Genomic DNA, 22,306 nt, shown 5'->3' on the forward strand with positions numbered 1-22,306 from the left:
CACGCAGATAAACACGCTTCAATCAAAACATTACTGGATCTTGATGAAAATGCATCGACGTCAATCCAGGATGTATGATTGGATATTTTTTTGTAGACTTTTCTAAATATGAAAAATAAAAGCAAATTAAATTGTAGTTGTCTTTTCATGGCCACTGTTGCATGTTATAGGCAAGAAGAAAACGTTTCACGTTGGAAGTACAGGATAATTCAGTGGAGCTATATTAAGTATAAAGTATAAGTAACTAAATTGGAGTTGGCGAGTTGTACAATTCCAGTTATGAACAAACAGTATGAAAGGCTTGTGAAAAATTAACTGTAGCCTGTGCCATGAGTCAGCTTAGACCCACCTGGGATAGCTCACTTGTGCTGTTAATCTGTCCTGTTTAATAAAAGGTTGCTATGGCCAACATTTCAGAATTAATGAGGGGCTTCAGGAGGTGCTCAGAGACACGCGTAGTAGGGGAGTGTAAGGCAGTGTTATATGGACATATCGCCTTCCTCTTAATGATGTTGGAATATGCAATGTGATCTAAAATACAGAACCCAAAGACACAAAAAGAAGCCATGTTTCCAGATTAACATTTAATTTACAGTTTCATAGTGTGTTCATGCGTTTTTACAAGTCTCAAAGCACTGTACCAACACAACTGAGATACCTGGCTACTAATATACAAAAATATAAACTATGGGATATTCACATGACCATGGTTACTCTACAGGGTTAACCGTGGACAATATTGCAAACTCAATCTGACTTCTTTATACGTTATTTTTAAATAAAAAGCAACTTTTAAAAGCTTGCGTGTCCATATTCTGTTTTTGCTGTAGTATATAGTTCGATGACTAGTATACAATAAGAAAAGTTTTCCAGGAGAAAGTGTTGAAATGGAAGTGACCGTACGTCTGTTATGGAAACAGAGCAGTTAATGTCGGATTCTACCGATTGCGTCCAGTAAGCAGCATTGTCAATACTTTGGTCTGGGTGACATGCCCTAGGAGACAAGAGTAGCAAAACCCTCTTCCCCTGATCGTAACCAAAAAGATCACTTTTCAGTGTCCATAACATTTAATGCAAATAAAAAAATCAGGGGCTAACAAAGTTGTTATCCTGGGCATATTATAAAACACCAACAACATTCTGCAAGCTCCACATTGTGGATATAACAGCGGAATGTCCGTGGTACTCCTCACACTGGTATCAAACATCCTCTTCAGTTTGCGTGTCTTGCGAACTCACCCTAGAGATGCACAGTATCTAGCACTGCTCATCCACAAGACCGCATCGCCCCCCACTGTCAGGCTTTCCACCAGAAAACACTTTACATGTCGATCTAGGGAAGGCCTTTCACTATTAAATGTCTCAAAACAGGAATCCAGTTCCAGCTGCAAGCATGGATGCTTTATATAAAAAGCAGGGCTGCACCACAGCCATCGAGATGGGGATACCACCAACACAAAACTATTTAGAGGGTAGACGAGTGACTGCTGCTGGTGGGTGCAGGGAATGCCATGCCATGGGAACGGTAAAAAAACAAAACCGGGGGGGGGGGGTTACCACATGATTCTGGTAATAGCATACAATCTAATAGAGGCTGGCATTACCCCATGTATACATCCTTAAAACAAACTCCATCCACAAACAATGAAAGTGACACACAATTAAAATTCAGTCACAAAAAGCAGATTGTCCAACTTCAATCCCAGATCCATGCGCATTTTCTATACAGTAAAGTGACTGCCACTTCAATGCTGAAACATCCCACATCGGCAATTATTTCAGCTGAACTCTATATGCACAGATCAGCAGCTTCACCTGTAAACAAAGATGTGCATTAGAGTAAAGCACAGAAAGAACGTGATCGACATTTAATTTAAAGAAAAAAGGGGGGGGGTGTAAAACCCAATCACAGTGATCCCACTTGTTATAATTTCCACCCTCATGATCATTCTAGCCTCTTTACACAGAGCAGTAAATTACCCCCCAAACTTTATACACCTTTGAAGGAGAATTAAGGATTTGTCAGGGCCTCTCTCTTTACTCCGGCATCTTTGTACACACACAGACTACGTGTAAAATAAACTCACCTTCGCGGTTGGTACCTCTGACAGTCTAATAAACAGTTTATTAAGGCCATTGACAGGACTAAAGGAATAAATAAAGTGCGCATCCTAGAAGACAAGAGAAAGGAAAAGTTTCAACAAGGCGTAATAGGGAAGGAGTGTAATAACTGACAGAGCTGCACAACACAACGATGGCTTCCAGACTGACCATTTCTCTGGGAAGCATTTTAAACCTACACAGTACTTCTCTGCATTACGAGGGATACGTCATGTCTTTCCTTTAGTGTATTTATACAAAGAATATATGGATATTCCCTACTGAATCAAACTATTAAAGTTCTATCGAAACCACAATCTACTATAATACAAAATACGTTAAAAAGAGGAGCAGAAGATGTGTATACTGATGACATGATGCGGTAATACATTGAATTTAAAACCTGGCTATATAAATTTTATATAACCGCTGTGAATAACACTATTTGTTGCAGCCTAAATTGTTGGTGTGATGTAGATTAATTGATTTGTAAGAGTATTCCGTCCTAATGCGGTCTCTAAATGCCTTCCAGATGTCAGTAGCCAAGACTGCCTATTGTTGATACAGGCTGATATAACCCAGGCTACAAGGTATCATATTACAGTCTCTGAACCTTAATATAATACAGTACCATATTTGCTCGATTATAAGAGGAACCCCCAAAATTTGAATATTAATTTAGAAAAAGAAAAAAGCCCGACTTAAAAAAAAAAAAGAAAAAAAAAAGAAGACTATCCTAAAGGAAAAAAGGGTTATTGGTAAATATCAATTTACAGGTAAACTATTTCTTCATATTTAACCCCTTAATGAAAATACATTGTTTTCAATGGGTTTATGGACCGCCTATTGTCCTTAAGGGGTTAATAAAAACCATGATTGAGAGAAGTGTTTTTTTTTTTTATTTCCTTTTACTTGCCAACCTGCCCCCCAGTTATGCACATATGCCCCACGGCTTGCTACTCTGCCCCCGAGAGATGCCTTATTACCCCCTATTTGCCACTTTGCCCCCCAGATATGCCTTATCCCCCTATTTGCCAATCTGCCCATGATATGCCTTATCCCCCCTAAATGCCCCCCTCCCCCAACTTATCGATGCATCTGGTGTCAAGTGGGGGCAGCCGGTGGGCGTCTGCCTCCGCACAGACAACCTCTGCTGTTACCCGGGACTTCCGCCGGGGCTTCTATGACCGAGCACCAGAAGGTCACATGGCGCCAGGGGATCTGGATATTAGTCTTGTAGTTAGACCTCTTTTTGAGCATTTGCTCTGAAAAAAACCTTCTTATAAATCAAGCAAATACAGTAAAAATGTCATTCTAGACCCATCTATTAAAAGATAGAAGCCCAGCATTCCCAATGATTAAAATCTACACATCCCACATAATCTCCTGTGGAGTCTGAGATTCCTAAATGACAAGACAGTAGGTAATGATTACAGGGGAGGAGGGGTGCTCTTTGAATGTGACTATTTTTCATTTCAATGAGAGTGGGGGGGGGGGAGACTTACCAAAAATACTGGGAGCTGAAATTTGTCATTTAACACGACGGCCTGTACACTGCATGGTCCACAAAGCCTCACCACAACTTCTTTGCCAAAAAAATTTGCATGAAACACAAACAGTAATATTCCTGATCCTGTTTAAATGCAATAAGAAACCAAAGCATAAGTATCTGAAATATATACAAATAGTATATTTATATATTTAAAAACCAAAAACAAATTAATCACGCGGAAAATATTGTAATATAAAAAAAAGGGAGACAAAATGCATAAATACTGATACAACAGAAATACTACCATGAACAAGACTGGTAGACGAGGTAGCAAAGTATATTTGAAGACCTTTACAAGAACACAATGCTTGTAAATTACAATGCTTTAGATCAGGGGTTCTCAAACTGCGGCCCTCCAGCTGCTGCAGGACTACATCTCCCATAATGCTCCTTCAGCTAAGGGGCTGGCTGAGGAGTATGGGAGATGTAGTCCTGCAGCAGCTGGAGGGCCACAGTTTGAGAACCCCTGCTTTAGATTTTGAGTATTGGACATCGTGTTTAAATGCAGCCATTCATTCTTATTTTATGACATTATAGATGTTTACATCATACTGGCATGCAGGACAATGATTATTTCAAAGCTTGCTTGTTTTTTCACTGAAGTGAAATATTTTAAGTGCATGCAGCAGTGGTTAGTGAATTCATCCCCTTTAAGACTTTTACTCTTACCTTCTGGTATAAGGTAGGGAGGTTTATAGGGAAAATCCAAAGAAAAATCTGGTCCCTCGCAGAGTCTGTGACACGCGATTGGGAAAACGGGCTCCAGGATTGCCAACCGCATCTCAAAGTAGTCCCTAATTGCATCTTCCACTACTCTGGTAAGCCTATTGTCAAATAATTTAAAACAAACATTACAAAATGGAAACATTAGGATAATACAGTGTATTCAACTCATATGTAACAGGAAAGACAAATAAGCACATGAAGCAATCTCACACTTCAGGTCAAAAGATTTGCTATGTGATACTTATAACAGGGGTGAAGTTTTGGTTATACCCCCCCCTCCTTTCTAAGGCAATGCTAAACCATCATCATATGTTCTTATACACTGGCCACTTTATAGGTACACCGGGTTGGACTCCCTTTTGCCATCAGAACCGCCTTCATTCTCTGTAGCATATTTCACTTAAATTTTAAATTTCACTTAAATCCCCTTTCTTCCCCATTCTGATGCACCGTTTGAACTTCAGCAAGTTGTCTTGACCATATCTACATGCCTAAAAGCATTGAGTTGCTGCCATGTGATGTGTTTTAACAAGCAATTGACCAGGTGTACCTAATAAAGTGGCCAGTGAGTGTATATTATAAATTAAAAATATATTATAAAGATCTCACAAAATATATGTACTAGAAAAACCTTCAGCTGACAAAATCAGTGTAACACTGTGGTATGGGGGCACTAGTTGTGTTTGAGGAGGATCACCTGAATTTCCATTTAGGCATTCAAAGGTGGCACTGCAATAAACCACTGGCAGAGTAGTTTGAACACAAGTGCAGTGATCTCACCAAGCACCTACAGTTACAAGAGTCTTTAAATGGATCCCTGGTCCTGTTGCACCGATTATGATAAAGAATAATATCATAGAACGTAAGGTATCGTTCTGATCCTCGTAAATCTTAACATTTCGCATGCCATGTATTGCCCTACTCAGGGGATATTGCTAAATACAATTTCATTTTCTTTTTAGCAGTGGCACCTATCCTCTAGAAATATATTGAGCAGAATTACAAGGAAGAAAAGGGCAATGTTTTAAAAATTCTATTTCTAAGCAATAGTGTTATATGTATAACATATGGTTTCAACAAAATATTCTTATTTATGTGGTTAAGATTAAATAGAAAGGAAGAATAGGGTTGAAGAAAAACTGCAACCACAAAATGCTTTGGCCTTAAGGGGTTAAACAAAGCAACAACATTTCAAGCAACATAAAAGCATCACCATTAAACACAAAAGTATTAAGTAGTTTCATCCACCTTAACCTAAACACAGGCTTTTAACCAGCAGTGTGCATGGTTTATAGTCACTGGCAGCGGAGCCGGTACTTCACCCCATCCAAATACAGACACTTGGAGGCGGCCGGGACATCATAGCTATGACATAAGCAAGTTTATCAGTATTTTTAATCCTTCATGACCGGAGGTTTTACTCTAAGTCACCAAAGCATTTTTGCCATTATCAGATTTTTTTATTCCTTTTTCCATTTTTGGCGTACAGAAACAAATTATGTATTGTAACTTTATAAAAAGAGAATAAAATGCTTCTTTACATGCTAAACTATTCTTATTTTTGAACTTTGGGTTGCAGGAAAGGGATTTATATTATATTACATATCTATATATCTCCAGTGGGAGGGGTATAATACCCACCCATATCATACATATTAATGTTATGTAGGTCAAGCCTTGCCTTTTATGGATTTTATGAATAGAGTTATTCTAATAGTGCTAGCCTTTAGTATGAGTGTATTCATCTTCTTTTGTGACCAATGTATATATATTGTGTGACATTGTAAAGTTGTCAGATCTCCCTGCATCTGCTTGTATCCGGAATAAACTTTTACACATTCAAACAAGTCTGGTGGTCATCACAACGTTTGATTTCCACAACAGTTTTTGGCGTAGTCGGCAGGATCCCAACATCCAGGAAAACTGATCGAACCCTTCCTTGGGACTCTGTCCAGGACACACAAACCCAGCACACTATTAAGGTAAGACACCTTTTGAAATGTCCATTGTTTGTGTCTCCTGTGAGTGGTATTGTTCCCATGGAAGGCAAGATATTCCTTGTGACGGGATATTTTTACTTTGAATGTATAAACGTTAATATAAAGGTTGTATAAGGTGACCTAGGTCAGGGATATTGGAACTTGTGTGACTGAGACCCAGGTGGGTCGGGACCGGGTAATAATCAGACTGCAGCCGCCCCAAGACCCCTGCTAGCCTCTCGGGGGTTGACCAGGGTATCTTGATTGCAATGGTGGTCAGAGGAAAATTGAGAGCTGAATGAAGTAGTACATATGAGACCCCTGAGGACGGTTGAAGGACGGTCAGGTTATATTTGATAGAAGGTCCCGGGAGGAGACTGGCCGTGGTGACTTAGATGTAGTGGACTCAGAGCAAGTGCAAGTAGATAATTGTCTAATTGTAGCTGGTCCAGGAAAAATAAGTATGATTCCAAGGAAGTGGTGGTCTCAGAAAAAGGGAACCCCGGTTTAGTATTTAATTACCAGGAATTCACGTGAGGTATATGAAATTTATCGGAGCAAATTGGGAAATATCAAACTGCATTTCCCCGAGAAGGTACCTTAGATTAAATGTAATGTGAAATTGGCACATAACGCAAAAGTCTAAGAAAAATGATTAAACAAAAGTGTTTAGAATTACTGGCGCGCCTCTCTAAGAATAAAGGCGTGTATATATAAGAATGCATGTATGTATATTTTCCTTTCTAAGATGTGCACAAAGACAAATTTTGTTTGTTGCATCTTGTAACAGATGCAAACATATTATGAGTGTTTGTGAGTTGTACTTTTGTGAAAGTAAAAAAAAAAAATATATAGTGGAAGCATGGAATGGGCTGCTAGTTGTGGTGGTTGTATGAATGATTTGTAACTGGTATGATGTTATCAACAGGTAAAGAAATAGAATTGTTTGATTGCTCTATATTTGCTGTCAGATATTCATTTGAACATTCTAGGAAGTGGATGAGATTTGTAGTTATTATAAATGTGGTTTATGTAAGTGTTAAACTTGCCTATTCTGTGCATACAGGAACATTGAAAAAGACTAACTTGAACGTGATGTACGGGAAACACATATTTAAACAAAATAGGCAAAATAATATATTTGTAACTTGATAAGATATCAGTTTTTCTTTTTGTATTTTGGGAGTAAGTTTTGAAACAGGATGCCTGACAGTTGCCTTAAGAGTTTGCAATAAGCAAAGTTGTATGGAAGTAATAACACTCATTGTGTTTGTGAATACAATGTGCATTGGATAACTGCTATTGTAAAAGTTGTTTCTACTCCAATCTGCTTTACCGGTGTGTGTGATACGAATGAAGTGTGAATGAATGTTGGATAGGAACTAACATGGATATTGTTATAATGCGTGTAAAATGGATTAAGCAGATTGGATTTATATAATAGAATACATCCATATATCTTCATTGGAATAGTTCCCCAACTATATATCCATTAGGAATATTTCTTAGTACTGAATGTATGCGAGATTAGGATTGTGTTCATTAGGAAATATCAGGTTTAGGATACAACGACATCCATATCTCAAGTATATTTATGCAATGTCAGATTCTATTAGAATATTGATGGACTAACCATTATGATTTGCGTTATATCTCAACAGGGTTCTCAAGCCACAAAAGAACTCAGATCTGAAAGAAAGTTGAACGCTTGGCGACTGAGCACTTTTTAACAAGAATGTTCGCATAAAGTCATGATTTGGCCTAGTAGCTAGGGGATAAATTTAGGTTATGAATTTTTATTTCAATTCTAATTTAGTGCAGAACTGCAGTTAAGGTAAAAAGAAAATCTTTGTGGCTTCTAAATCTACAGATATAGGATTACATCCTTCTAGATTCTATCCCATGGAATTAAATTTCTAACCACTTTCTTTTTCACACTTAAATGATAATTACAAAAATCTTGTGCTTGTATTCCCTAAGTATATTTATACTTTTAGTCTATGTAATACATATGTCAATGTGTATTTAGATGTAATGCAAGGAAGTTTTGCTTTACAGAGATGTGGAAGATTGATGGAGCCGCCTACCAGCAGAAGTGGTAAATGCAAAATACAGGACACGGGCATGTGGTTCTTGAGTCTAGGACGGGGGCCGATTGGGATATGGGCAGAGCGAATGGGTTGAAAGGTTCTTATTTGCTATCAAAATCTATGTTGCATACAAGAGGAAAACTTATAAATGTCGACATCTACAGGTCAAAGCTGTACAGCCAACACTATCTGAAGAAACACGTGCTCCATATCCGGTCTAGAGACTTGGTCCTTATTAACAGTTTCCAAAGGAACCACACTGGAAATGAGAATATCTGGTATTATGTACAACACAGACTGCCGTTAAAATTTCTGAACTTGTTTCTTGGATCCATATCTCCCATTGCAAACTCGCGTCTCCCACAAAAGATTTAAAAGACGGATAGTCTCCTAGTAATTTTATATTTCAAATACTTCATTTTCCTTTTTGTTTTGTTTTATTTTATGTTGCTTATTTACATTTAGATTATATAATTAACAAGTATTTTAACACAGGGAAAAATGGGAAGTTTTAAAAAGTCTAATTATACAAAGGTTTCTTTTTGTATTTCTATCCTTTGTTATTCTATTGCAACGTTAAGAACGGAGCTCTTGCCAATAGTTATGTTGAGAACGTACAAGATGCTCCGTGTTGTGTTTGCATTCATATGCCTCATAGTTCAGACACAGGTGTTCCTTTTATACCCTACCCATTCAATAGTACCGAGTATTGTATTAATGAAAATGGTATGATTTAGAAATAAGACTAAAGTTTAACTCCCGGGTCTCCCTAAAACTCTTTATCCTCCCTTTCTGTCTTGAGGTCATAAAACTAAACTGAGCGCGTAGACAGGATATGTTCGGTCTTCTAATTCTTCAAAGAGACATGAGGAAAACGCACCAAGAATAACAAAACATTGGGGTTTTATGTTTAGAACGGATAAATGTTGAGGGAGGTATTTTTGTAGGAACTAGTAAGCGTCACAAGACTTCATGTTCAAATTCCCCTGCTTTGCAGGAATCAGGTGTCATTGTACATCTTGTTAACATTACATGGGAAGATGATGTTGGGGTATAGGTAGGTTCATGTGACATTATTGGGTGTGTGGAAATTATGCATTTCCTAGATTACCTGAGCATTGGCAAGGATCATGTTATGTGGCCTACATACTCCCTGCAATAAGACATACTAAAGAAAGAGCAATAGTTGCATTTGGGCTTCACCATATGGCTATTGAATTAATTTAAGCTACTCTGATCATTAGTGGGCTCTGGATATTGCATTTATGTTCCAGATTAAACAGGGAGTTTAATCATTTCTAGTGAAGACAGATTTACACCCTCTTACTGCTAAAATAAGTCATGTGCCACCTTGGAGTAGTGTGCATTCGTTACAGTACCCCCCCAGCACCCCAAGTCAGCCAGCCTTTGGCACATAAGCTGCTGGGCAACCTAGTTTCTTAGACTCACAGTGGCTAATACAGAAAAGTCTGAGACCATCAAGAAAACTAGTTGGGAGCTGCATATTAATCTACTGGGCAGGGAAAAAACATTGACAAACCGCCCTGGTTACATTACATAAAAAAGGAGACAATAGAAACCGATACTTACGTTTCCAAATGGCTTTCCAGCAACTTATATAAAAGCACATCATTGCTTTGCTTAGCAAACTGTAAAGCATTGGCCTGGTACTTTGATTGTATATTACAGTCTGCTCCATGTTCTATCAAGAGACGCGCAATATCAGAATTCCCTCTTTTACATGCCTAGAGAAACAAGAAAAAAAAGAAAGTGCTTTGTTATATATGGATAGGAATTTCTACACGCTATCGCAATATTTCTAGTTTGAACATTAAAAAACGGTTTCGGTCATTCAAATTTAATAGACTGCCTCCAAAAACAAGGATACCAACAGGCACATAAAATTAAACTGGTAAAGATTGTTTGCTGAAAAGCTGGATCCATATATAACAAGCTTCATGATGGAGACATCCACTACAGAATAGCCATTTAACAAAGCAGGTTCATTATTTTCACCATCATGAATATTTAAACGCTAGCAAGAAAAAAAAAACGTTTCAGTATTTTAGATTCTGTCGAATTTACCTTCATCAGTGCGGTTTCACCAGAAGCCTGCTGCACGTTGACATAAGCTCCAGCCTCCAAAAGGAGGGCCACGGTTGTAAGATAATTCTAGGGAAAAAAAAGATCCAAGGTTTTTACTTTTACAAAAGCAAAAAACACGTAAATTAGTTTTGTTAACAGTGAAAACACAAAATTCTTTCTAAATGCCTTGAGTAAACAGCGTCAACTTCACTAATCGGCCTCATTTAAAAATGCCACCATGGAAGCTCATCCATTCAACATCACTCACAATTAACCCTATGGTGACCAGCCTATAGAACATAACATTTATGGGAAATACTCTGCACGTCAGGGGACATGAGTGTTCACTTAATACTGAAATGCCTGTTGCGAATTTGTTCGCAGTAAGTTTATTGAACGTTATACAGCATTTGAAAGTCAGAAGGGGCACCACACGTGTACACACAAAAGGGTAAACAGTAACGCTTAAATATAATGCACACGCAGTGTAATTTCTATCTTTCACTATAGCGTGCGCTGTAACATCCTTTTCTATAATAGGCACGGTTTTATGTAACCCCTTTGTGACAGAGGGGTTTACCCCTCTAAGTGACCAAAGCCTTTTTGCCATTGTTATATCTTTGTTTAATCGTGATTCTTCATGTACATGTTTAAGGCAGGATAATCAAACCCCTTGGACACTTGCCATGCAGTCACTTTGCCACACATTTCTGCCAAAATTTGACGTATTTAAGATTTTGTTTGAGAAATTTACCACAATTTATCACCTGCATCCCCAGATTACAGAAATACTCCATTATCCATAGGGTATTTATTATTATTTGGACTATACAGGTCACAATACACCCTTTACAGGTTTCAAATGGGAAACTTGCAGACCACACAGTATGTTCACCTCTTTCTCCAGAATACCCCATATTTCATAGGTTTTTTGTGGTATTTGGAGATTACAAGGCATGAATGAAAACAGGGAGGGGGTATGTATTGTATGGTAGAATAAATAGCTGTGTGTAAGTGTGTGTTAACATGAATCTATGTGAAAGAGTTGTGTGTATGAGCATGAATGTGTAAGCGTGTGTTAGCATAGATATGTATGCGTGTTTGTGTGAGCATGTACGTATTTGTTGCGTTCGGGGGTTAGGACGTCACCTATAACCTGCTTGGGGGTAAAGGTGCCACTCGGGACATGTTGCTTGGTGAAGTGGTTTCTAGTTACACCCCTGCAGTGATCGCTGAAATGTGAACTTTTAGCATGGCAATCCCAATTGCAAGTTTTAGGATACCAGATACGTGCAACGAAAGAGTGCAAAGCATTCTGGATACTCCAGCCTCTAAATTGCTCCCAGATTTGGGCATAGATCTTCGATTTGTGAACCTTCTCCTTGCCCCGAGTAAAATATTAATGACCTCAGAATCCACCACATGTTCTATAGTACCTCCAATTCAGAAACCAGGCCGTTAACCAAATTCTCCGGATCTCCAACATCAGCTTCTGATACTGTAACATTAGATCTGGCCTGGGAGGTAGTGTCAAATACTGTATCTTGGGCATAAGTAGGAACATCAGGGCCAGAAGAGGGTAGTTAGTATAACCCTCGAGTTTTGTCCTGCTTTGTTTTCCTCAGCACTCTGGGAATCAAGGAAATTGGCGGGAATTTATAGGCTAGATCGTAGTCCTACGTTGTAGACATTGCCTAACAAAATACTCACTTTTTCAGCAGCATGAATTAGAGCGGTGGTCCCGTTTTTCTGCTTTGCATTAACCTTTGCTCCTTTTTTTATAAGAAGTCTGAGAAGGTCATCCTGGCCAGCGGCAGCCGCCATCATCGCAAGAGTCATTCCACTAGAATCCTGCAAGCACATTTGTACAATTTGGGCAAGATAAATAAAAATTTTAAAAAATAAAATAAACAAAGAAGGTCAAGGGTGAGATGACCATACATTACACAAAATGTTAATAATCTGTTCGTTATAAAATACATGTGCATTTTGTGAAATACTCAGAAGTTTATGATTTGATGGGTGAAACGGACTGTTGGTCCAGCACTTACCTCTTGGTCCAAATTGTACTCTTCTGAGGAATTAAGTGCAAATTTTACTGTTAGGTAGTCTCCATTCTTAACAGCATCTTTCAACGCATCTAAAAGAAACACAATTTTTACTTAGGTGAACATACAAAAAGCTGACAAACTGAGGAACCAAGAAACAATGCATTACATACTATTGGATATCGTTTCTGTTGGAAGTAGCTCATCAGACCCATCAAGGTGCTTCTGAAAGTCCTCCAGTGTCATCCATTCTAACTGTAGGTCCATCCCTAAACCCAGAATTTGGGATTTACTATCCAAGGCAGCTGGAATAATAACATAAAAATAACCTGTCAATTTCTCAAGAAATTTTTTAGAATGAGAAAATGGTTAAACATGAAATACTGTATTTGCTCGAATATAAAAGACTAGTTTTTTTTGGGGGGGAGGGTTTAGCGCAAATGCTTCGAAAAATACCCCTCGTTTTATATTCCAGGTCGTTTTATAATCCAACCTCAAATAGAGGTCGATAAACACCAAAACATCTCTATACTTCTATTCTGTGACATAAAATGTATCCTCTACCACCAGGATAGTATTGGCTGCAGACCCCAGATTCAAATATGATTTAGCATCCACAGAAAGCACTCACACCAATTATAATACCATTATACATATGTGTGTGTGTGTGTGTGTGTGTGTGTGTGTGTGTGTGTGTTGATTAAGAGCACCGGGTGAAACCGAGACATTGATGTATATATGAATAAACCACTGGATGTGAATTTTCCAAAATCCCATGACCGCTTCATAAAGGCCAAAGGTTGTGACTTGAGGTTTGTGGACAATTTCCAAGACATAAGTAAAGTAACCTGCAAACTGAGGAATCCAAAATGTAAGATTTCAGACTATTTAAAGGCAGATATGTAAATTAAATGACCACGTACGTACCGGAGTTCTCTTGCAAATGACACACCGAGTCGACCACCTCTTGATCTCCTTCAGAGGCAGTGTAAGACCATGAATCTGTTTCATCTCTTGTATTTCTTCGTTCTTTGAAAGCTGTTTTTGGCTCCTTAGGTTTGAAGTCTTCTGAAAGTCTGCAGTCCAAAGGATCTTCTTTCTTCCTAGCGCACTCTGTGATTTCATTCTTTTCTTCTGGAGATATTGTAAATCCAAATGGTGTACTTTTATGTTCCTTTGAATCTACAACGGATATTGGGGCACACTATTAAGTTAATGGTCACCACAACGCCTGAAAAATAGCACAGCCAGTCACCATTTACTACCAAAGATTAACACACTCACCAATAGTACAAAAAAAAATATGGTCTACTGCCATACCTTCACATGAATTATTATTGATGCCAACTATAGTAAAAGCACTTATGCAAACTCACTTTTTATCACCTTTGAGTCTTTTTTAACCTCCTTTTCAGAGTCATGTTTCTTCTTTGTTTTGTCTTTTACCAAGTCTGGTTTCTTGGTCTCATTCTGGCAGAAGAAAAACAATATCGTTTAAAACCAAAGAATATTTCCTAATAAACACATCACAAAAACATGAAGCATATTTTCACAAGTTTATAACACAGGTGTCTTACAACGCGGCACCATGCAAGCCCGTGGATATGGCATGTCATAGGTGTATTTTTCTCTTTTTTTTTTTAAACAAAAACTACCGTAATAAGATATGTATTAAGCAAGCACCGCCTATAAAAAAAAAATACAACAATGTTATATTAGTGTAACGGACTGCAGAATTGCTACTATATAATTTCATTTTAATATTAAGCAATTTTCAAAGAACTTCCAGGAGGACCACAGAGGTGACACATGCTAAAATCACCACCTGCTCCTGGGGCACAGTACCACTCTGCTATTTTAGTTTCACTGGGATCCTGTGGATTCCATTAAAGCTCACTAACGCGAAAGAGAATGATTATCACTCAGCATTACCAAGCTTCATCCCAGTTGTTTTACGTCATACCTCTGCTACGGAGTCTACAGATTTCCTTATCTTCTCCTCGCTGCTCAGCTTGGAAGTCTTCTGGACTGGAGCTGGGAGTTTTTCCACTGAAGGTTCCCTCACCTTCTCAACAGACTTTTGCTTTTTGTGTAGACTCTTTCTCTCTGACTGGAGGTCATCGCTGGCTATTGTCTTGCTTTCATCCCCTTTGTCAGATTTTAGTTTCTTGTGCTTCTTTTTCTTCTTTTTAATTTTTACATCATCAGATTCATCATCCATTGCTTGTAATTCCCCTAATGGTTCTTCCAGGAGATCAGGCACTGCCTCTTGACTTTTGTCTTCTACCTCTTGAGTAGGCCTGATTTTTTCATCCAATACTACATCTACACTCATATCGGTGGTTTCAGGAATAGACTCTGAAGGCACCTCATGGGCAGGACTTGGCTGCTCTGACTCAAGCGATTTATCTCTCTCCCTTTTGTGCTTTTTATCTTTGTGTTCCTCTTTACCCTTTGCTTTTGTATCTTTAGTTTCTTCTTTCTTTAATTTCTTTGACTCTTTGAAATCATCCTTCTTTTGCTTTTTGCTGGTTAAATCTTCTTTGCCCTCTGACATCCTTTTCTTGGGTTTACTTTCAGGAGACTCTAAGGGCTCAGACTCTTTGGATTTTTCTTTCGATTTTACAGACTTATTTTTTTTCTTTCTTAAATCGTCCAAAGTGTTGTCGTCCTCTTCATTACTCGACTTTTTCTTCCTCTTGTGAGGGGATGCATCTTTTATGTCACTTTGGGGCTCACTGTCCGAATCTGCCTGGAAAACATCACTCAATGATAATTTCTGCAAAGAAAAAAAAAAGGCATTGTCTAGCTGAATTTACAATTTGAATATAACATATCTATGTTCTTAAAACCAAATCGAAGTCTCGCTAAACAGCATGGAAGTTCAAGTCAGACTTTTTGTCTTAAGAGGTGTGTACAAGATGCTGGTGCCTATGCATGTAAGCTTTGGTAATTGAAATGCTGCCCTCTAAACACTAAAAATGAATATGTTAAAAATAAAGATTCTACTGTGTTGTAATACTTACAGGAGTTTCCTTCTTGGCCAGTTTTTGCTTGGCCTCTGCCTGTTGGCGTCTGAACTCAAGAAGAACCTCTCTACAATCATCAAGATGAGCCTCGGGCTCCCAGGTATCGCCATCAGCATCATATCCCTTCCACCGGACACGGTAAAGTACTTCACCCTGCAAAATAAGCCAGTGAAAGGACCAGCAATCGTTAACGTAAAGCCTCTATCACAAACCTTAACAAAAAAAAAAAGACATGCATAAAATTTCTTCTACCACATGCTAGTGCCAAGGATCAGTACCAGCAAAAGAGATCAAGGCTGTAAGCTTGCAAGATCTCTACCATCATAGCTTAACATGTTAATGCAGAGCTTGACAAATTTGTTGTGAATCTCGGCGCCAGCTAAAAAAGTTAGGAGCCAGGATTTTTTTTTTAAACTAACAGTTGGTTAGGAGGGATCTGATCATCATCAGCCCACTTACTAAACTCACAGCATTTGACCTGGAAGCACCCTGGACTTTCAGGTCAGTGCTGTTTTTTTGGGTTTTTTTTTTTTTAAATAATTTTTTTTGATATATATATTTTTTTTAACACTTTCAATGCTGATGTTCCATTGGATCACAGCATTGATTGATATTTAGTCCCCACAAGCTTGTGGGGACAAATGTTAACCCCTGCAATGCCACGAATGTGTTATAAACAATTGTGGAATTGAAGGGGTTAACGCTGCACTGTCGCTCTCATGGAGCGATCAGGCAGCAGGGGGGTGTTGGGGCTGGTCTCCACACTCATGTGGACACCAAAGAACCCTCTCCCCCTGTCCCTGAAGCTGCCTCTGGCAGCTGGGAAGCAATTGCTGGTCTATAGACCAGCCATTGCAGGGGGAGTCTCTGATGACTGCTGTAGGCTTCCATGCCTACAGGAATCATCAAAGGGCTTGTGGGGGCTCGTTTTTGCTGTTGCTGGTCTGCCTGGACTTCCAGGCAGACCACCAGCAGCAGAGCCCCTTGAAAAACGGGAATTAACCCCTAAATGCCGCGATCGCGGCATTGAAGGGGTTAACGCTGCCCTGTCGCTCTCATGGAGCGATCAGGCAGCAGGGGGATGTTGTGTCAGGTCCCCGCACTTGTGTGGGGACCCAATCAACACTGAACCCCTTTTCCTGAAGCTGCCTGTGGCAGCTGAAAACGCTATTGCAGGTTTCTCTGCAATCGCGGTTTCAGCCTACAGGATCACTCCGTGGGAGTGATCTCAGGCTCGGGGCCGGGGTCTGAGTGGCTGTGCTGTCTGCCCAGACTCCTGGGCAGACAGCAACAGCAGCGCCCCCACGTGGTGACACGGGGGCATTTTTTGTGAATGTAAGAGGCTGACAAACTCCTAGGCGCCAGGACAAAATTCTGAGTCGCCATGGCGACCTGGCGCCTGGGATTTGTCGAGCCCTGTGTTAATGTCATTATTTTGTAAAGCAAATATGCCAATGGAACAAAAATTAAGTACCAAAAAACGTAGTCTTACTTGCTTGCTTATTGCATTGATTCATTAATATAATTTTTCTCCCCCCCAATACCAGACAGGCTGACACGATTGCGTGGACTACAACTTCAACATCAAAAGCACGGAGTATGGTAAACCAGCGTTGGGTTAGCAAGGCCTCAAACAAGCCTCTCCATACACACCATGGACAGACAATCAGTCTCCGTAAGTTCTTTGTTTTTGCAGATTTAACTAGGGCTGCAACTAACGATTATTTTAATAATCGATTAATCGGCCGATTATTTTTTCGATTAATCGATTAATCGGATAAAAAAAACAATATGCAAATTTTTCGTTTATTTAAAAGAATTTAATGAACTGGATGTTAAAAAACAACTTAAAATTTACATTAACATTCTTATTTTGTTATGATGTAATAAAAAACAATATTTTCAAAGTACAAGAACCCAAACACAATATTTATGAAACAAAATAACCCCAAACATTCTGAAAAGAGGTGGACTATTACTGTTCAAGAAACTTTGCCCCAGCACTTTGCACTTTGCACCCAGCACTTTGCACCCAGCACTTTGCACCCAGCACTTTGCACCCAGCCCTGGCACTTTGCACCCAGCACTTTGCATCCAGCACTTTGCACCCAGCATTCAGCACTTTGCACCAGCACTTTGCACTTTGCACCCAGCCCTGGCACTTTGCACCCAGCACTTTGCACCCAGCCCTGGCACTTTGCACCCAGCACTGGCACTTTGCACCCAGCACTTTGCACTGTGCCCCTGCACCCAGTCTCTAACTCTGCCCTGCACCCAGCCCTGCCCCCACATTCTGCCCTGCACCCACACTCACACTCTGCCCTGCACCCACTCTGCCCTGCACCCACACTCACACCCTGCCCTGCATCCCCACCCCCACTCTGCCCTGCACCCAGTCTCCCACTCTGCTCTGCACCCACACTCACACCCTGCATCCCCACCCCCACTCTGCCCTGCACCCAGTCTCCTGCCCTGCACCCCCCACCCCCACTCTGCCCTGCACCCCCACCCCCACTCTGCCCTGCACCCACACTCACGAACCGCTCTGTGCGAATGGAGCCACTCGCACAGAGCGAACCGCTCTGTGCGAATGGAGCCACTCGCACAGAGCGAACCGCTCTGTGCGAATGGAGCCACTCGCACAGAGCGAACCGCTCTGTGCGAATGGAGCCACTCGCACAGAGCGAACCGCTCTGTGCGAATGGAGCCACTCGCACAGAGCGAACCGCTCTGTGCGAATGGAGCCACTCGCACAGAGCGAACCGCTCTGTGCGAATGGAGCCACTCGCACAGAGCGAACCGCTCTGTGCGAATGGAGCCACTCGCACAGAGCGAACCGCTCTGTGCGAATGGAGCCACTCGCACAGAGCGAACCGCTCTGTGCGAATGGAGCCACTCGCACAGAGCGAACCGCTCTGTGCGAATGGAGCCACTCGCACAGAGCGAACCGCTCTGTGCGAGTGGAGCCACTCGCACAGAGCGAACCGCTCTGTGCGAGTGGCTCCATTCGCACAGAGCGATTCGCTCTGTGCGAGTGGCTCTGTGCGATCCGTGCACATAGACATGAAGAATACTTACCTCCGGAACGCGTCACATCCGTCACGTAGCTAGAAGGCGGAGACTGCAGAGCGTGTAGCAGAAGCGGGGAACGCTCGCGGAGGTAAGTAAAAGGAGCCTAGTGCTCCAACAACGAATTGATCACTCGATTAATCGATAACGGAAATCGTTATCGATGATTTCCGTTATCGATTATTATCGATTTTATCGATTCGTTGTTTCAGCTCTAGATTTAACGTACTTCTATTATCTGCCCAGAAACTAGTGTCCCTTTAATTTGTACTCCCCCCCCCCGAATACGGAACCGCTACGGAACCGGCTGGTGCTCTAGAGATAAAGGGAACAGCATAAAGTAGATTCGCTTACTCATCCGCAGAATGAGTTACTGTTTTTGGTAAAACATGATCAGAACTTTTTTTTTTTTTTATACATAAGGATAAAACGCAGAGTATCTGAAGGGTTAATCCGCTTTACACAGGAATCACGCACATCACATGAGGGTAAACAGAGCCTCATGCCCTGGCTGGGATTGAAATTGTTTTATTATATTGTGCCAAGTAACAGGTCCCAGACACAGCTTCCATGAAATATCTTCATATGATGTGAACTAGCTCTATGATAAACAAGCCACGACAAATACACGAGCAGACGCATCATTAAAAAAAAATGAATGGGAAAAACGTCACAACATAAAACATGGGATCTCGTACCAATAGATCTGTCTCTTACGCAGCCGTTTACTGTATGGCAAACTCAAAATGATAAACCCCAAAAATAATTCAAGTTTATATAATTCATAGCTGCAGTGTGAGTAAAGCCGAGAGCTTTTTATTCTCAATCCCACGACACAGATTTACACTCCCTGCGACGCTGGACCCAAAATGGATTTCAAAGTAGGTCAGAGAAACCATATTGGAAAAATAAATCCCATGAAGTCATCGAACGCTGCGCAGATTTACGCAAAGTTCTTTTCGAGTGTGTGGATGGTAATGCTAATGTATCTAGCAAGGAAGGGGTTAACGCTGCCTTCTGTACTCCGGGACATGCACTTTAGTCTCCTGCTCACGGTTTATTGCTCATATGACAGCCGTCACAGGGGTGAGTGGAGAGAGAATCCGCATATTCCCGGGCATAGCACCCACCCAGCCGAAACTTCCACTGCAAAGGTCATTAGTCACATGAAAGGAAGGAGTTGATCGGTAATATTCAGTTCAAGGAATATACTATTTATATTTAAGGGTCACCCCATTTACCCCTCTGAGGGCCATTTCTACTCCACCAAGTACTCCGCCACCTGGTACTGGAGATCCTGGTCTGGGGCAATGATATGGGGATAGATTAGCTCAAGAAGTATTCACTAAACTGGAGGTCTGCAGAAGCACTGAACATTTCAACTACCACAAATCACTCTACCTTATGAAAGATTCAGCGGCCTGAATAACGAAGAACTCGGGGAGAACACCCAACATTTTATCGCGAGTACGACAAGAAACAGGTTGCTTTAAATATTATTTCAAATAATACATTTTCATACAGCTGCATATCAGTCGCGTGCGTGTTGTAGCTGTCGTGTAAGTCCAATTTACTAGACGAACGCCCCGATTCCTTTCTGGTGTCACCTTGTGGTAAAGAGACACTCAGAATAGCTCGGTCTTAACCACCCATTCTGAGTATTGAAAGTCTACGGGAAAGGATTTCATTCTATGGGCAATACTTCATAGGCATCAGTCATATAGAAGCAGTGAAGTCTGGGGCTCGTGGGAGGGAAGGCTCGTGAAATAACACAACAGGCAACAGTCTCCAGGTCCGCAGACAAAGGAAGTTTATAGGAACAAAATGAAATAAAATCAGCTCTGACCACGTTCCCCCGCAGTACTTCATATTTAATATACGTTGCATTTGCTCTGGAAAAAACCCCGTCTTATAATCGAGCAAATACGGTATACACACACAAGCACACCGCAGAAAGCGTTCCAGGTAAGAATTGGTTTATATTGTTTATTATTCTAGTGACAACCCAGCAATCTGAATGTTTAAGCTTTTTTAGGTTGTGCGCTGCCCCCCCATTTTGTATATTTTTTGTGCAAGATAAAATATCGTTACCAACGTTATTGTTACATTTCACTGAAATTCATTTGACTTTGGCAACGACTGAAGCAAAATGCCCTTCAAATACCGCTTTGCCTTCCCAGACAGGAAAGCAGACGATTTACAGGCGAAACCATCCTGAGCTCAACAGCCCCAGACCAAAGCCACGCCAAACAACAGGGATCGTAATGAAGGGGTAATGGGCACATGAGACCTGGGGAGCCAAAGGGCAAGCGCTGGCCCTCAAAGCTAACACTCAGATGGCAAAGCGGGTCACACTATATTTTTACATCATCATTCACGTTGAGGTGTAGAGAAATGTATCAATAGATTGTGTGGCGGACGGCGCTGTCACCGGTAACTCTCCCGTCGGTTGGTTAGCATCAGCAGTGTAGGAAGCAGCCGGGTTATGGAAGGGGTTAATATTCTCCAGGCGACTCCCTGTCGTCTGATGTCACTGTCTGACCTGCCAATGCCTCCCCCACCCAGCCCTCCTCTTATCTGCATGGGCTTCCTGATAACACGGGGTGGGAATTACCAGGGGACCGAGTACAGCCTCGGGGTCAGGGCAAAAACGGAATTCCCGAAAATAAAAGCCCCGCATAAAACCAGCGAGCGCCCCGATTAGCCTACGTGGGATTATGCTGGCCGATGGCAGAAACATACAGCTAATCCTTGCCCTGCAGCTTCCGCTAGCGTTATCCCCGCATCTCTGTCCGCGTCTGATACGAATAAATACCGGGGGGCCACGGCCGCCGCCCGCACTCCTATATCCCATGCCGCTGCAGCGCTTGAAGCCTGAGGCCCTCTCTGTTCATAGCTACGTGCCTGTGAGCAGGCCCTAGACAAGCAAGCGTATCCCCCAGACACCCTCACATGACCCGGGATTCCCTCGCTCACCCCTTCAATCTTGGAGTCTATGATACTCTCCACCTCGAAGACGTCGTCTTCGTCATCCTGCTCGCTATCCGCCGTGTCTGCCCTACCGCCTCCATCTCCTGTCTGCTGCGCAGCCGTCGCTTTCCCCGTAGACGGTTCCGGTTTGGAGCCAGCTTCCATAGTTCCACTACTGTCTCGTCCCGCAACCTCCGCCATGAAGGTTTAAGCTGGACGGAAGACAACGGGGAAAATCCTCCTGCGCCACACACCTCCTGATACGTCCCAAAGGGCTAAGCGCTCTACCAATCACCGAGTACAGGAGTAGCAGCGGATGTCGGGGATAAACCAATCGGCTTTCAGAAAGGAAGAGCTTTATTCACATGGCAAAGGACCGGGTAACCTGGTTGGCTAGGCAAATCTGCTGGCAAGAGCAGTTAAATCAATCGGCGTGTGTTGTACCATAACGCGTACATTTTTGTAAAGGTAAATTCAGGCAATGTCTGAATTGGAGCCCGGAACTGCGCATGCGAGCTTGTGCAGGAGACACCATTTTTATTAAGGGCAAGAAAGTTTCCGCTGCAGATCTACCGTGGAAAAATTCTGTTTGCGTAGTAATGATTTCCAGTCAGGATGTGGTCTCTTTGCATGTACCGCCAGTTTTTTTGAAGCTATA

The 22,306-nt window shown here is 41.3% G+C and overlaps 1 protein-coding gene across 1 annotated transcript; it reads right to left on the reverse strand.

Annotated features, from left to right (window-relative positions):
• Positions 1–1,435: 1,435 nt before the first annotated feature.
• On the reverse strand, positions 1,436–21,929 carry MPHOSPH8 (M-phase phosphoprotein 8). Its single transcript, XM_053456449.1, has 14 exons — positions 21,655–21,929; positions 15,607–15,762; positions 14,544–15,359; positions 13,957–14,050; positions 13,508–13,762; positions 12,754–12,885; positions 12,584–12,672; positions 12,243–12,383; positions 10,533–10,619; positions 10,038–10,192; positions 4,322–4,476; positions 3,606–3,733; positions 2,088–2,171; positions 1,436–1,815 (listed from the first exon to the last, which is right to left on the reverse strand). The coding sequence occupies exons 1-14, from the start codon at positions 21,847–21,849 to the stop codon at positions 1,774–1,776; spliced, it is 2,529 nt and encodes an 842-aa protein (XP_053312424.1). The 5' UTR covers positions 21,850–21,929; the 3' UTR covers positions 1,436–1,773.
• Between the last annotated feature and the right edge of the window lie 377 nt (positions 21,930–22,306).

This window comes from Spea bombifrons, chromosome 2 (genome assembly GCF_027358695.1).
Source record: "Spea bombifrons isolate aSpeBom1 chromosome 2, aSpeBom1.2.pri, whole genome shotgun sequence".
Lineage (NCBI taxonomy): Eukaryota > Metazoa > Chordata > Amphibia > Anura > Pelobatidae > Spea > Spea bombifrons.

Coding starts and splice junctions, on each gene's coding strand:
- MPHOSPH8 (XM_053456449.1), bottom strand. CDS start 21,849: ATGGCGGAGGTTGCGGGACGAGACAGTAGTGGAACTATGGAAGCTGGC. Junction 13,763..13,956: donor AGACTCAAAGGTGATAAAAA/GTGAGTTTGCAT, acceptor TATCCGTTGTAG/ATTCAAAGGAACATAAAAGT. Junction 12,384..12,583: donor AGTACAATTTGGACCAAGAG/GTAAGTGCTGGA, acceptor ATGTGCTTGCAG/GATTCTAGTGGAATGACTCT.